General features: G+C 36.5%; 1 protein-coding gene across 1 annotated transcript; it reads left to right on the forward strand.

The window, feature by feature from the left end:
- Positions 1-4775: 4775 nt before the first annotated feature.
- On the forward strand, positions 4776-5873 carry LOC109243313 (disease resistance protein RGA2-like). The gene is made up of 2 exons (XM_019410221.1): positions 4776-5340; positions 5547-5873. Exons 1-2 carry the CDS (start codon positions 4928-4930, stop codon positions 5608-5610), a joined length of 477 nt encoding a protein of 158 aa, XP_019265766.1. The 5' UTR covers positions 4776-4927; the 3' UTR covers positions 5611-5873.
- Positions 5874-12711: the final 6838 nt, after the last annotated feature.

The following is a 12711-nucleotide window of genomic DNA, read 5'->3' on the forward strand; positions in this document are numbered from 1 at the left end:
CTTCAAAATGCAATCCTAATTCAAACTATTAACTAACCTATTCATTGAAACAAATTAACAGCAACAATCAACCAAACTAATCACAAGCTAAACTTAATCAGAATCGATAACAAATGACATTCAAACAATTACTGACTAAACAGAATCATAATTGAGATTTAATACTACAAGTCATTATTTAAACAGAAAAATTGAAACAAATCCAACTATTAGCAGAACGAATAACAACTTAACACCTAAAAACTAAGATGAACAGGCATATAAGGATCAAAATGAAACGAATATGGAACAAAATTGAAGAAGACTTTGTCGATTTCCAGATTAACACTTATTAACAACTAGAATAACACCAAAAGGAGAAAGAAAAAGGAAAACAAAACACAAAAAAAAAAAAACAAGAAACTCACTGTTCACCATACCAGTTCCGTACTCGAACTTAGCCCACTCCCGGTGAGATTTTGAGTGCCAATGAAGCCGGATTCCACACGAGGGATGCAAAGGAGTCACGTGGTATCGATTTGGAGTGGTTTGGGTCAATTAGGATTTTGGCCGGAAAATACTCAAACTGAAATTCGAACAATTCGAGGCAGATTCGAGAAAAACTAATCGGGGATTTGGATAGGGGAAGGGGAAAGGGACCTAAGGTGTTAATTTGGACCGATTTGGGAGAAGTGGTGTCATGGCCGGAAAATCTTCGATCCAATATTCGACGGCCTGGGGTGGGATTCGAGGGAATTGGGCTATGGATTCGGATAGAGGAGGAGAAGGGGAGTATGGGGTGTTATTTTGGTGGCGTTTGGAGACGGGCCGCCGCCGTGGGCGATTTCCGGCGGCGGCGTGCGGCGTACGGCGTGCGGCGGTGTTACAGGGTCTGTGGATAGGGTGCGTTTGAGACGATGAAACGGGGGTAGGGGGGGTGTTCCGACCATTTTATATTATGTTTACCCCAGTTCCCCACCGTTGATCCAATCAACCTCGACGACCCAGATTAAAACAACCAAACGACGTCGTTCGGATTATGTGGGGGCAGGCCGGGTGAGGGTTATGGTTTTGGGCTTGGGTCAAACAGGGTTGGGTATGGACGGATTGGGCTAAAATTTATCAATTAAAATGGCCCAGTTTGGTCCTCTTATTAAGACATCTCTTTTTTTAATTTCTTTTGTTTTCTCCCTTTTATTTCTTTTATTTATTTCGTTTTTTCATTTTGTATTTTTTCCTGATTTTATTAAAATGCAAAAAAAAAAAAAAATTAAAATGAAACCTAATTTATTTCCAAAATTAAGCTAATTAACTCCTAAAATTATTTAAAATCTATTTCATGACAATTTCAACAATTAACAACAATTAAAAATGCAAAAGCGGACTATTTTTGTTATTTTCTTTATATTTTGTTCTAAAAACAACGTAACTACTAAATAATCCTAAAATATGAAATTAGATCCAAAATGCAAATGTCAAGCGTATTTATATATATATTTTTTTATATATTTTCATATGAATTAAAATGCACAAATAAAATGCAAACAATCAACAGAAAAATAACACAAAATTCACGAAATTGCAAAATAATGAAAGAAAAAATCATTTTGTTTGAATTTTGGGAATAATTCATATAGGGCAAAAATCACGTGCTCACAATAATGCCATCTTGTTACGAGTCAATGTACATGAATGCAATGCATGAAAAGTACGTTAATAAAAATTTTCGAAATGTCATAAGACCATTTTGCCTTTGAGTAATATCATAAAGTAAACTCTTTTTAGCATTCGTATTTTTCTGAGACCCATGAATAGATGATAACATATCATGACACCTGAAATTAAAGAACATAGATATCTCTAATACTCCTATGAAAAGAACCATTTATGGAATTTGTGCATTTGCACGTTTCGTTCGTATGGGTCATGCCAAAAAGAAAGAAGAGATAGCCTTCACGTACCTAGACCGATTCACTTGACATTCCTTTAACACCTGTTAATTGCGACAATACGTATCGATGGATTGAAGTAGGGGAAAATCCGTATGATATTCTTGAGAAAGATTGCACCATACTACTAGAATTGCAAAATCCCGTTGCTATAACATAACGTAGTCTCAGTCCCTACAATGCCACACACTGACAAGATGGGGAAAGCGCTAAAGGATATTGATATCACACGCATTAATGATGTAGTAGATGTTGCTCCCCCAGATGTTCAGACCCAGATTCCTGCTGATATAGAGCCCTTAGATTCCCAGACTCATGTGTCTCCTCAGGATACTGTTGCATCCACTTCCACTCAACAACCCACTTCTCATGCTACTATTGCTCAGCCTTCTGCCACACTGCCAGCTATTTCGAGGCTTGGTCTCTTAGCTCAACATGCAAATGCTAAGGTAGATCGGCTTCTAAAGAACCTCCCCACCCTCATCAAACAGGCATTGACCCCTATCCAGTCCTCTATGACGGCCTTCCAACAACAATAGACATCTTATGGGGATCGCCTGAAGCAGCTTGAGGTGCGGGTTGAAAAGATAGAAGGGGGTGATTCCCTAAAATGCCAAATGATAATATTAGACCCGAAAGACACGAGGAACACTGTATTATTCCTGGTCTAGGTTACAACCCTTTTGAAAAAAAAGGGTTAAGTAATCATCATCTAAATATATACCTCCGAGTCCCGTATGTTTTCCCTTTTCAGGAAATGGACCACATGGAAGGAATAATCAAATGCTCGAGATTTCATACTTTAAAGCTCTAACACTTGGGGGACAATATATATGAAAGGCAAAGAAGACTAGAAAAATCAAAATTCAAGTCAAGCCTAAGGTCTACCCAACAAATCGAAAGCTAAGAGCAAAGTTACGAGCTAAGGCCAAAGAAAAACCTTATAGGTTAAAAGGCAATGTAATGAAAATCTTATGAATTATTCAAGTGAAACGAGGTTATAAATAAAAACCTTGTGTAGTGAAACGAGGTTATGAATAAAAACCTTGTGTAGCGAAACGAGGTTATGAGTAAAAACCTTGTGTATTATTCAAAATACTAAAACAGGTTACAAGTAAAAACCTTGTGTTTTATTTCCTTTTTTGAAATCTGTTACAAGAAAAACAGTTACGAAAGAGTTATAGATGATACTTAAATACATGTAAAGTATTATATAAAAATAAAATGATACAAAACTTTCCTCAAAGTTGTTCAAAGAAACATGTATGTTCCTATCTCTTCTTTTGTATATTTACACCATTATGAAGTTGAGACGTCTTCTTCATTAAGTGTCATTCATAAAAGGGCCCTCTTTTATAATTCGTGCTTATTCAAAAAAGTCACGGAGCATTAAAGCATTTTTAATGCAAAGTTAAAGGGTAAAACAAAAACCCAAACATTAAAATAGGCAGAAAATAAAGCCAATATATATATATATATATATATATATATATATATATATATATATCAAACTTTGAAAAATATAAGGCAAAGATTTGTCTTCAAACCCCTAAACAAGACAGGGGTAAACCAACTGATTATTGACGAAAGGAACATAAGCGGTGGAGTTATCATCTGAATCTCTAAGTTCTGTAATCTTTTTTCCTTCGTCCGGTTTTTGTCCCTATTGGGTTTTTCCGGCAAGGTTTTTAATGAGACAGAGACAAGGATGAAAAGGATAAAATCTTCCACTTCCCGGTCACATCATAGTGAGTAACCGGAAAGTGGGGGGACTATCTGTATTGGTGAAAATTAGACTCGCCACGTGGGTCTATTAAATGGCGACACGTGTCAGCAAAGTTTGAAGAAAAGTGAAGAATGACATGTAAAGATGATATGTGAAACACCCCCGGGACCGAACATACTCGTACTGTGCCTGTTAGCCATGGAACTGATCATCATAAAATAGCCAAGAACAGGTGCCGGAGAATATCTCATAATTACAAATGAGGAAGGAATCAATTACTTCCGGATTATATGGGATTTACCATAATTATACCATCAGTTACAAATCAATTATGTAACGTACAATAAATGCAACAAATGATTGTAACGGTCATAACAAGGCAGTCAATTACAAGATTGACTCTACAGGCACGAGATTGACACGACAGGCACGGGATTGACACAACAGGCACGGGATTGACTCAACATGCACGTGATTGACTCACTTAACAGGCACGAGATTGACTCAACAGGCACGGGATTGACTTAACAGGCACGAGATTGACTCATTAATTACGGAATTAACTCATCAGTTACACAGTTGTTACAAGTCTTCCAAAAGTAATGGATGGATTGAGTAAATGCTCATAATGGACCCATAATTCAAGGAGACTAGTTACTTAGATTTAGCCCTATAATAGACATACTTTTACCACCGTCAGGGGAATCTAATTTTCTTCTCTATAATTCTATACATTGTAATATTCATAGCATCTTGCTCCCAAGTTATCCATAGTTTGGCCTTTCAAGCTCTGTTCGGCTCATTATCCTATCAAGGATCATTCAATAAGAATTCTTTTTTCTCTGCTTTATTTTTGTTATATTATTTGTCATTGAATTTATTTTCCACTTCTCTATCACGTTGTATTAACGAAATTTTATATCTTTCGGATTGAACCGGTTGCTTGTGGCCCGTTATATAAAATTATAGCTTTGACCGAAATTCTATTTTTTGGTTAAACAAATTGGTTCCGTTACCGGGAACTCAAGCAAATTTGTGGGAAATGCCTTTACTTTCAGATATAGTTGTTTCAAAATGTCCCAAATTGAATAGTGTACCCTCAGGAGGCCTTCACCACATCACTGGGTTAAGGACATTGTCCATTGGTCCTTTCTCAGAGTTGGTGGATTTCGACGCATTCCAGTTGATTTTTAATCGCATTCAGCAGCTATCGTCCCTTCGTACATTGTGGGTATATGGACGTGCGCACTGAGATTCTCTGCCCTATCAGCTTATGCAACTCACTGCCTTAACAGAGATCAAAAAATATGACTTCGGAATCAAGGCTCTTCCTCATGGACCTGGCAACGTTACTTCTCTTGAAACGTTATTGCTTGTGAGCTGCAAAGGGCTACAACATCTGGACTTCTTAGATGCCATGCCCAAATTATGGGATCTGCGTATCGTTTATTGTCCATTGTTAGAATCTCTGTCCGATGGGCTCGTCAATCTTGTTTCTTTGGAAGTGTTAACTTTATCAAACTGCGAAAAACTACAACATCTGCCATCCGGAGATGCCATGCGACGACTCACCAAATTAAGGTACTTGAGAATTTCTGGCTGCCCACATTTAGGTGAAAGTTGCCCAAACGAATGGTCCAAGATTTCCCATATTCCATCAATTGATTGGGCAGATTCAGGATCTACGTAAGTTGCTGTTTACTTCAGTTTCTGAATCTATCAATTCTTTTTCCTAGAAGGTTGCTTGCTGTTGTATATATATAGAGTCAAAATCTATTGGTAGTAATCACTTTGGCTATATTTCATTTTGATTTGGTAGAGAAATGCTATAACAAGTTTGTCAAGTTCTTTTTGGCATTTCTTTTCTCATACATAGATTTATTGTTTAACAGGGATTGGTTGTGTTCCACTGAGAGGAATCACGAACTTCGTTTTTCTGGAAGCTTTGCTGGTTGATTCATTTGAACTACAGTCTGGTATGCATTTTGTAAAGACAGCGGTGGATCCAGAATTTAAATTTAATGGGTTCAGCTTTTAAGATTTTAGCATTAAACTCATTGTATAGTTAAAATTATGAGTTTAAATTTAATAGTTCATACTTTGTATCGAAAGTTATAGATTCAGTCTCAAATGAAAACGTGACGGAAGGAGCAAATCCTGTCTCTTTATTGTTCAAACATAGCCCCATATATGCTTTCTGCAAACTTCAATGCTAGTCTCCCTTGTTTGAGCTGGTTTTGGTGTTTGACCTTACATCCGTTGAACTTTATGAGTTTAGATTCAGCATTCTACTATATCCTATGTAATTTGATGGGTTCAAAATATATTATTTATACATATTTAATGATTTCTTTCAATAAATCTGAGTTAAAGTTATAGATTGAAATGAACTCTTAGCTTCTATTCTAAATACTCCCCTGCGTTGAGCTAGATTTTTAATAAATGTCCATGGCATTCCAGTAATAAATTGGGGGGCTAAATCTTTGCCTTGATTGCTATTGAAATTGATGATTTTATATCTAAAAATATCGCTAGACAACTACATTTTCAGTTTAATTGAACTTTGTTTGTATTGTTTGTTTGTCGTATCTTTTAACAAAAACAATAATGTGAAGTACTTAAGTTAAATTGTTGTACGTACTATTAATCTATTAGTTAGTATTAGATTAGGCTGTTATCTCGGTATTATAGTATTTTTATTTTTATGAAACGATGAAATAATTAATCCTGAAATAATATTTTTCCAACCAAACGACCCTTATAGAAATGAGAATTTTTCCTTTCTTCTCTCGGGATTAATGAAAACACTTTGAAGTTTGTTGCTATTTTTGTCGACTTGTTTTATTTTGGCAAACTTTTTTTTTTCTGATCGCGGGACGGCAAATTAACGATAATTTTAATAATTCAGTTAGTTGACTACCTAAACTTTTATTCTATTAACGAGGGTTCAATTCCTCGCTTTATGATTCTCTCCACATTTTCCCTCCCCCTTTCTCCTACATATAATAAAAAACTTAAATCAAAAGCAAATTGAAATTTACTATTTCAAATTCTTTGTACTAATGCTTCGGTGAGGAGGTGTGAGCGATTGGCCGTGGTGGGTACGAGAAGAGGTAGAGGGAGGCCTAAGAAGTTGTTTAACAAAAAAATAGAATTTTAGTCAAAGCTAGAATTTAGAAGAAATACGGGTTACTGATAATCAAAAGAATATATAAAGAAAGTAATTTTAGATGAGAGTAGTGTAATCAGAATGCAAGTAAATCAAAGTATATTCCAATAGTGTTTCGTGTCCCTACAATTATTTGTTCCTCTCCCTTTTATAGTTATTTTTGGGATATGAGCCTTTCATTTGTCATAACAAGGCTATTATGGGCAATTAATGACTTTAAATGTTACGTTACACAATTATTACATTAAATACATATTCTCTAACGTTTTCGGTATTTAATACCCATTAAATACTATATTTGGTCTCTTATGTGCTGTCAGATTCATTCCCTTGATTCTTCATGATCCTTGAGCTTTAAATGTCTTGAACAGGTACGGGCAAAAAATTACTTGTATGACTGCTCGTGCCTCTTCTGCTATTTTGCTCGTATCTGTTGTTGCTCGTGCCTCTTGGCTAATCATAATTCTTTGACCGTTTGACTAATCTACGTGTTATGACACGTCATCTTCAATATTTGAACTCAATTTTTCCCAATACAGATAGTCCCCCCACTTTCCATTTATTCATCAGTTGAATATTTGAGAAGTGGATTCCAATAAAAGAGAATTTTTGTCACCATTTAATTGTCGCTTCTATTTAATGCTCCATACACGTGTTATTTTTTCATTGGCTCTGCAGTTTTGCAGCCCTTTTCAAGGCTTTTTTACGGCTCCACTGTTCACGAAGTGTCAGTTACCTTTATTACGGTCTTTCCATCATTACACTTTTCCCTTTGACGGTTGTTCATCAGTATAAATATAACTTCTTCCCTTATCCTTTTTCACATAAAGCTTTATTGAATACTTTATTCTTCAAATCACTGTTCACTTCTTCTTCATATCGTTCTTCTTCGTTATGTCTTTCACCAAACCCTAACCCTAGGAGAGTTCCTATTTTAAATAACTTTCCCAATGCCACTGTTAGACATAGAAGGGGTGGTAGGCTTTGTAGCTTAGGGTCCACTCGTGGTGGTGGTTCTTCTATGCCTTCTCCTAGTTTTGGTCCTTCTTCTAGAACTAGAGGTTCCTTTACTCAAAAATCTTCTTCTAAGGGTAAAGAACCCTCTGAACCATTACGTGAGCCTTTGGTAGAGGAGATAGTCCCTAATGATTTATCTTTTCACCATGATAGACAATCTCTTAGAAGCCAGGTTTCTGGTTTAGATCGTGCTAATGCTTACCCCACTCAAATTACAGAAATTTTAACTCCTATAGTCCGCAAAGATTGCCACTGGAGTAATGATTTTTCCATTATAATCCCTAATCTAAATCAGAGAATAACTTCTTATATGACTGGGTTCTCTTTTGTTTATACATACCCTTTCACTCTTGGGTTCAAACCAGCTATTGACCCAGTGATTCCTGATTTTTGCCGTTTCTTCAATGTCTGTTTAGGTCAAATTGGCCCACTTGTATGGAGGGTTGTTGCCTATTTGAGGCACCTGACCAACATGGCAGATGTTGGCTTTACATTCCCTCACCTAATTCATCTCTACTCCTCTAGGCTTTTTCGCAATGGCATTTTTACCCTTGTGGCTAGGAGTAAGAGGGTTTTGGTGAGCTCAGAAGATGATAAGGACCGTGGCTGGTATGCCCGGTTTGTCGCTGCCCCCACAGTTGGTTTAGTGGGTAAAGAGAACGTTCCCTTCCCTGAGAAGTGGAACTTTGCACATAGGTCTTTCATCCTTCTCGTACCTTTTTCTTTTAAGTTTACCAATTTCTCTAATTTCGCTTTCTTCTTCTTTTTAGCAACCATGGGAGTTGTGGAGAACGTTCCTAATTTTCATGGTTGGGTAGATAAATTATTGAAGATCGCGCCTATGGAGGCTAGGTCTTGGAAAATAATTTCCAATCGTTACGGTTGGAAAGTAAAGACTCATGGTAAGAGTTTTTGTCTTTCTCGTATGTAAATATTTCCTTTATTGTTTTAACTTTCATCCTTCTTTTTATCAGGATTTGCTATTCGAGGTGTTACTGCTGAAGCAGTTGCGGCCTCTCGTGCCTCTTCAGGAACCCATATTTCTTTAGAAAAAGCTCGAGACATAATTTTGGGTTCTTCTTCTGCAAAAAGAAAAATCACTGAAGAAGAAAACTCCGAGGAAGAAGATAAAGGTTGTTCCCTGGTGACGAGGCCAAGAGCTAGAAGACGTATCGTCTCTGATGACAAAGCTGAAGTTTCACCTCGTCTTTCTCCCACCGAGCCTGTTGACACCCCGGTGATAGTTCCTGATGATGATGATGATGTCACCCCTCATGACACTCGTGAGTCCATTAACCAGCTTTTTGTCAGTGGTTTCGAGAGTGGTGATTTAGGGCCTGTTTTAGATGAACTTCCCCTGTCTTCCTTTTCAACTCCCATGTCTGCAATTCCTTCTTTACCTTCTCCTCCCGTGTCTATGATTCCTTCCTTACCTACTTCAACTGCTCCTGTTCCTCCCTCTGCTGTTTTTACTTCTTCTACTGCTCCTCGTTTGGCAATTCCCCCATCTATCGTTCATCATACAGAGGTGGGTTCTACGAGTAGAAGTGCTGCTATGAGGAGCGTGACCATTGAAGTTCCTGCTAATAACAGTCTTTTGAGAAAGTCAGGTCAGGCAGACGTTTGGCTTGAACCTTTAATTGGTCCAATCGAGAAAGCAAAAATGGAAAGCCATAGCTGCCTGACTTTAATGAACGACATAGTTCATGCGACTCTGAAGGTATTTTCTTTCTTTCTCTTCTTTATTTTGCAAAAAAATTCTATCTCTGGAATTCTTATTTCCTTCCTTTTTCATTTTTAGGCCAATCTTATCTACACAGAGCTGATGAACAGGATTTCTCTATTGGAGAAGGTGGCACGTGACTCTGAGAAGGTTGTTCTTGATTCAGAGAAGGTGGCTCGTGATTCTCAGTTGGAGCAGCCAATTGGAAGGAATAGTTTGATAGTGCACAAATTACAATAGAAGATTTGCAAGAGAACAGGAATAACCTGGAACAGCAGGTGCGGGCATTAACTTCAGAGTTGGCGGTTGTCAAAGCTTCCTTAAGTCAGGCAGAAAAAGAAAAAGAGTGTCTCAAGTCTTCTTTCTCAGAGCAATTGTCTAAGGCAAGTGAGGAGATCATAGAGTTGAAAGCTCTTTTGGATCAAAAAGAAGTTTATGCTGGAGATCTAGTGCAAAGTTTAACTCAGGCACAAGAAGATCTACGAGCTTCTGCTGACAAGGTACATGCCTTAGAAAACTCTCATGCCTCTCTTCAAGCCTCTCAGAACTTAGCCTTGGCTGAAAATGAAGAACTCAAGAATGAAATTGCTGTTTGGGAAAGGGATTATGAGCTATTTGAAGATAAAACTGCCGTTGATGTAAGCTGGGCTTTTCTAAACTCACTTCGTGATGCCTTAGTTGAAGCTAGCCAAGAGAACTTCACCGTGGAGTCAGAGTTAGCTAAAATTAATGAAACGATTGAAAAGGCTCAACAACCACAGGACTTCCCTTCTCTTGTGATTGAAGCTTCCGAAACTGAAGCTCCCGTGATTGAAGCTCCCGAGGCTGAAGTTCCGGTTAATGTTGAAACTGATACGGGTACCACGACTCTTTCAAGCCCCATCGAGCATACTGCTGCAAGTCAAGCAGAAACTGTGTCTGTAGATGTAGCTGCCCAAATTGAAACCGTTGCTTATGATATTCCTGTTTCACTTCCACAATCTTCTCAGTGACCAATTCTTATTTGAATGAATTTGTTTTTGTTTTTTCTTTTGGGAAATTGTAATCAAACCCTTAGTTTCATTTGAGGGTTGATTTTATAAGCACAAGTCCCTAAGTCTGCTATGGGGCAATTTGTGTAAACAATTTTATGACTAAGTTCATACTTAGTCTTTAATTTTTTAAGTATTAAGAAGTTTTATTATTATCGTTAAACTTCCGTTTGTTCTATTCTTGCCTTTATTTTCAAGGACTTATAGAATAGTTTGCATTTTTATTCTTTGAAAATGTGTTGTCAGATTCATTCTCTTGATTCTTCATGATCCTTGAGCTTTAAATGTCTTGAACACGTACGAGCATTAAATTACTTGTATGACTGCTCGTGCCTCTTCTACTATTTTGCTCGTATCTGTTGTTGCTCGTGCCTCTTGGCTAATCATAATTCTTTGACCGTTTGACTAATCTACGTGTCATGACACGTCATCTTCAATATGTGAACTCAATTTTTCCCAATACAGAAGTATTGAGGAGAGGTGATCAGGTAGGACATGGTACGACCGCAGATTTTCGAGGACCTGGCCCTTGATAGGAATGTCTGGAGGTCAAGTATTAGGGTTGTAGGTTAGAGGGTAGTGGAGCTTTCCTTAGTTCATACCGGGGGTAAGGCGGGGTTGGATTAGGGTTGATCTTAGATGGCTTGCAGTTTATGTTGAATCCACACTATCCTTGCTGTTTATCTTAGCTCCGGGCCTTAGATACTGGTTACTGTTATTACATGTCATTTATCTTTTGGTTGTTATGCTTCCGTTACTATTACGATTTTTACTGGAGTTATTAATGAATTGTCTTTTCTTATTTTTATTTCCGTCTTTCTGAGCCGAAAGTCTATCGGAAATAGCCTCTCTGTCCTACGGGGGTAGGGGTAAGGTCAGCATACACATTACCCTCTCCAGACCCCACTTTGTAGGATTTTACTGAATAGTTATTGTTGTTGTTGTTGTACTAATTTGGACTTCTAGAGGAAAAAGAGAAAGTACAACAAAAGGAAAACCTTACCTAGGTATTTGCATTAAATGAATAAATGCATGATATATGCATTTCTTTTCATAAAACTTTTATCACTGAATCATGGTTTACTAACACTAGCTCCCTCCGATCCATAATAAGTAATCTTTTGTCATTTTATTTATTCTTCAAAATAAGTGTCTTTTTTATATAATCAAGAATGAATTAATCTTAGTTTTTCAAATTTGCCCTTATTTACATATCCTAATGTGTCAAGTGAACAATATACAATTTTTTTTAAAGGGCAATATACTTGAAAAACTTATTTTTTCTAGGAGTTAGTATTTTTCTAAGGATGTGCCAAAGACCAAAAAGTCACTTAACGTGGATTGGAGGAAATAATAACCACGTTCCAAACTAATTGAGATCAGTTATATCAATCTTCATTCATCGCTTACTCAATTTACATTATTATACTATCTAAATACAGATAAATAATATTAAAAGTTCTGTATATTTAAATAAAAGTTACATTAAACAAATTTGAGAGAATTCCAAATATTATAAACATTCTAAAGACAAACTTGAGTATGTATCTTCCACGACAACGAAAGGAAAGAAAAGAATTCCAATGAAACAAATGATGACAAGGAAAAGTCAGAGCTTTCCTAAACCAACCAAGTAGTAATAGTCATTGGAGGTTCCAATAAAAAAAGATTTTCTAAGGGAGAGAAAAAAAAAGTTATGTGAACAAAGTTTTATTCTTTACTCGTTCCGTTTCAATTTGTACGAACCTATTTGACTAAACACAAAGTGTAAAAAAATAAATAATTATTTTTAATGTATGATCCTAAACAAACTATAATATTTGTATGGATATTATTCATTTAAAATTTGTGATCTTAAACATGACATAATATTTGTGTGACTCTTGATCTCTAATTAAGGGTAAATAAAATTTTTTAGTGTAATTATTTTTAAATATAGAAGAATTTATTCTTTTTGAAATAAACTAAAAAATAATTAAGCACGGCAAGTTTTTTTTTTTGCCCTTTAATTGGGGAAGGGCCATGGAATATTTGACAAAATTGTGTGTACTTTACATTTCCAAATTGAAAATCTGATAATTGCACAATCCAAGCTTCCAGCTAGCTGTTTTCTCTCC

Source organism: Nicotiana attenuata, unplaced genomic scaffold (genome assembly GCF_001879085.1).
Source record: "Nicotiana attenuata strain UT unplaced genomic scaffold, NIATTr2, whole genome shotgun sequence".
NCBI lineage: Eukaryota > Viridiplantae > Streptophyta > Magnoliopsida > Solanales > Solanaceae > Nicotiana > Nicotiana attenuata.

Bases quoted from the DNA above. Each gene is read 5' to 3' on its own strand.
- LOC109243313 (XM_019410221.1), top strand. From the start codon at position 4,928: ATGCAACTCACTGCCTTAACAGAGATCAAAAAATATGACTTCGGAATC. The intron at 5,341-5,546 runs GTAAGTTGCTGT...ATTGTTTAACAG, and splicing joins TGGGCAGATTCAGGATCTAC to GGATTGGTTGTGTTCCACTG.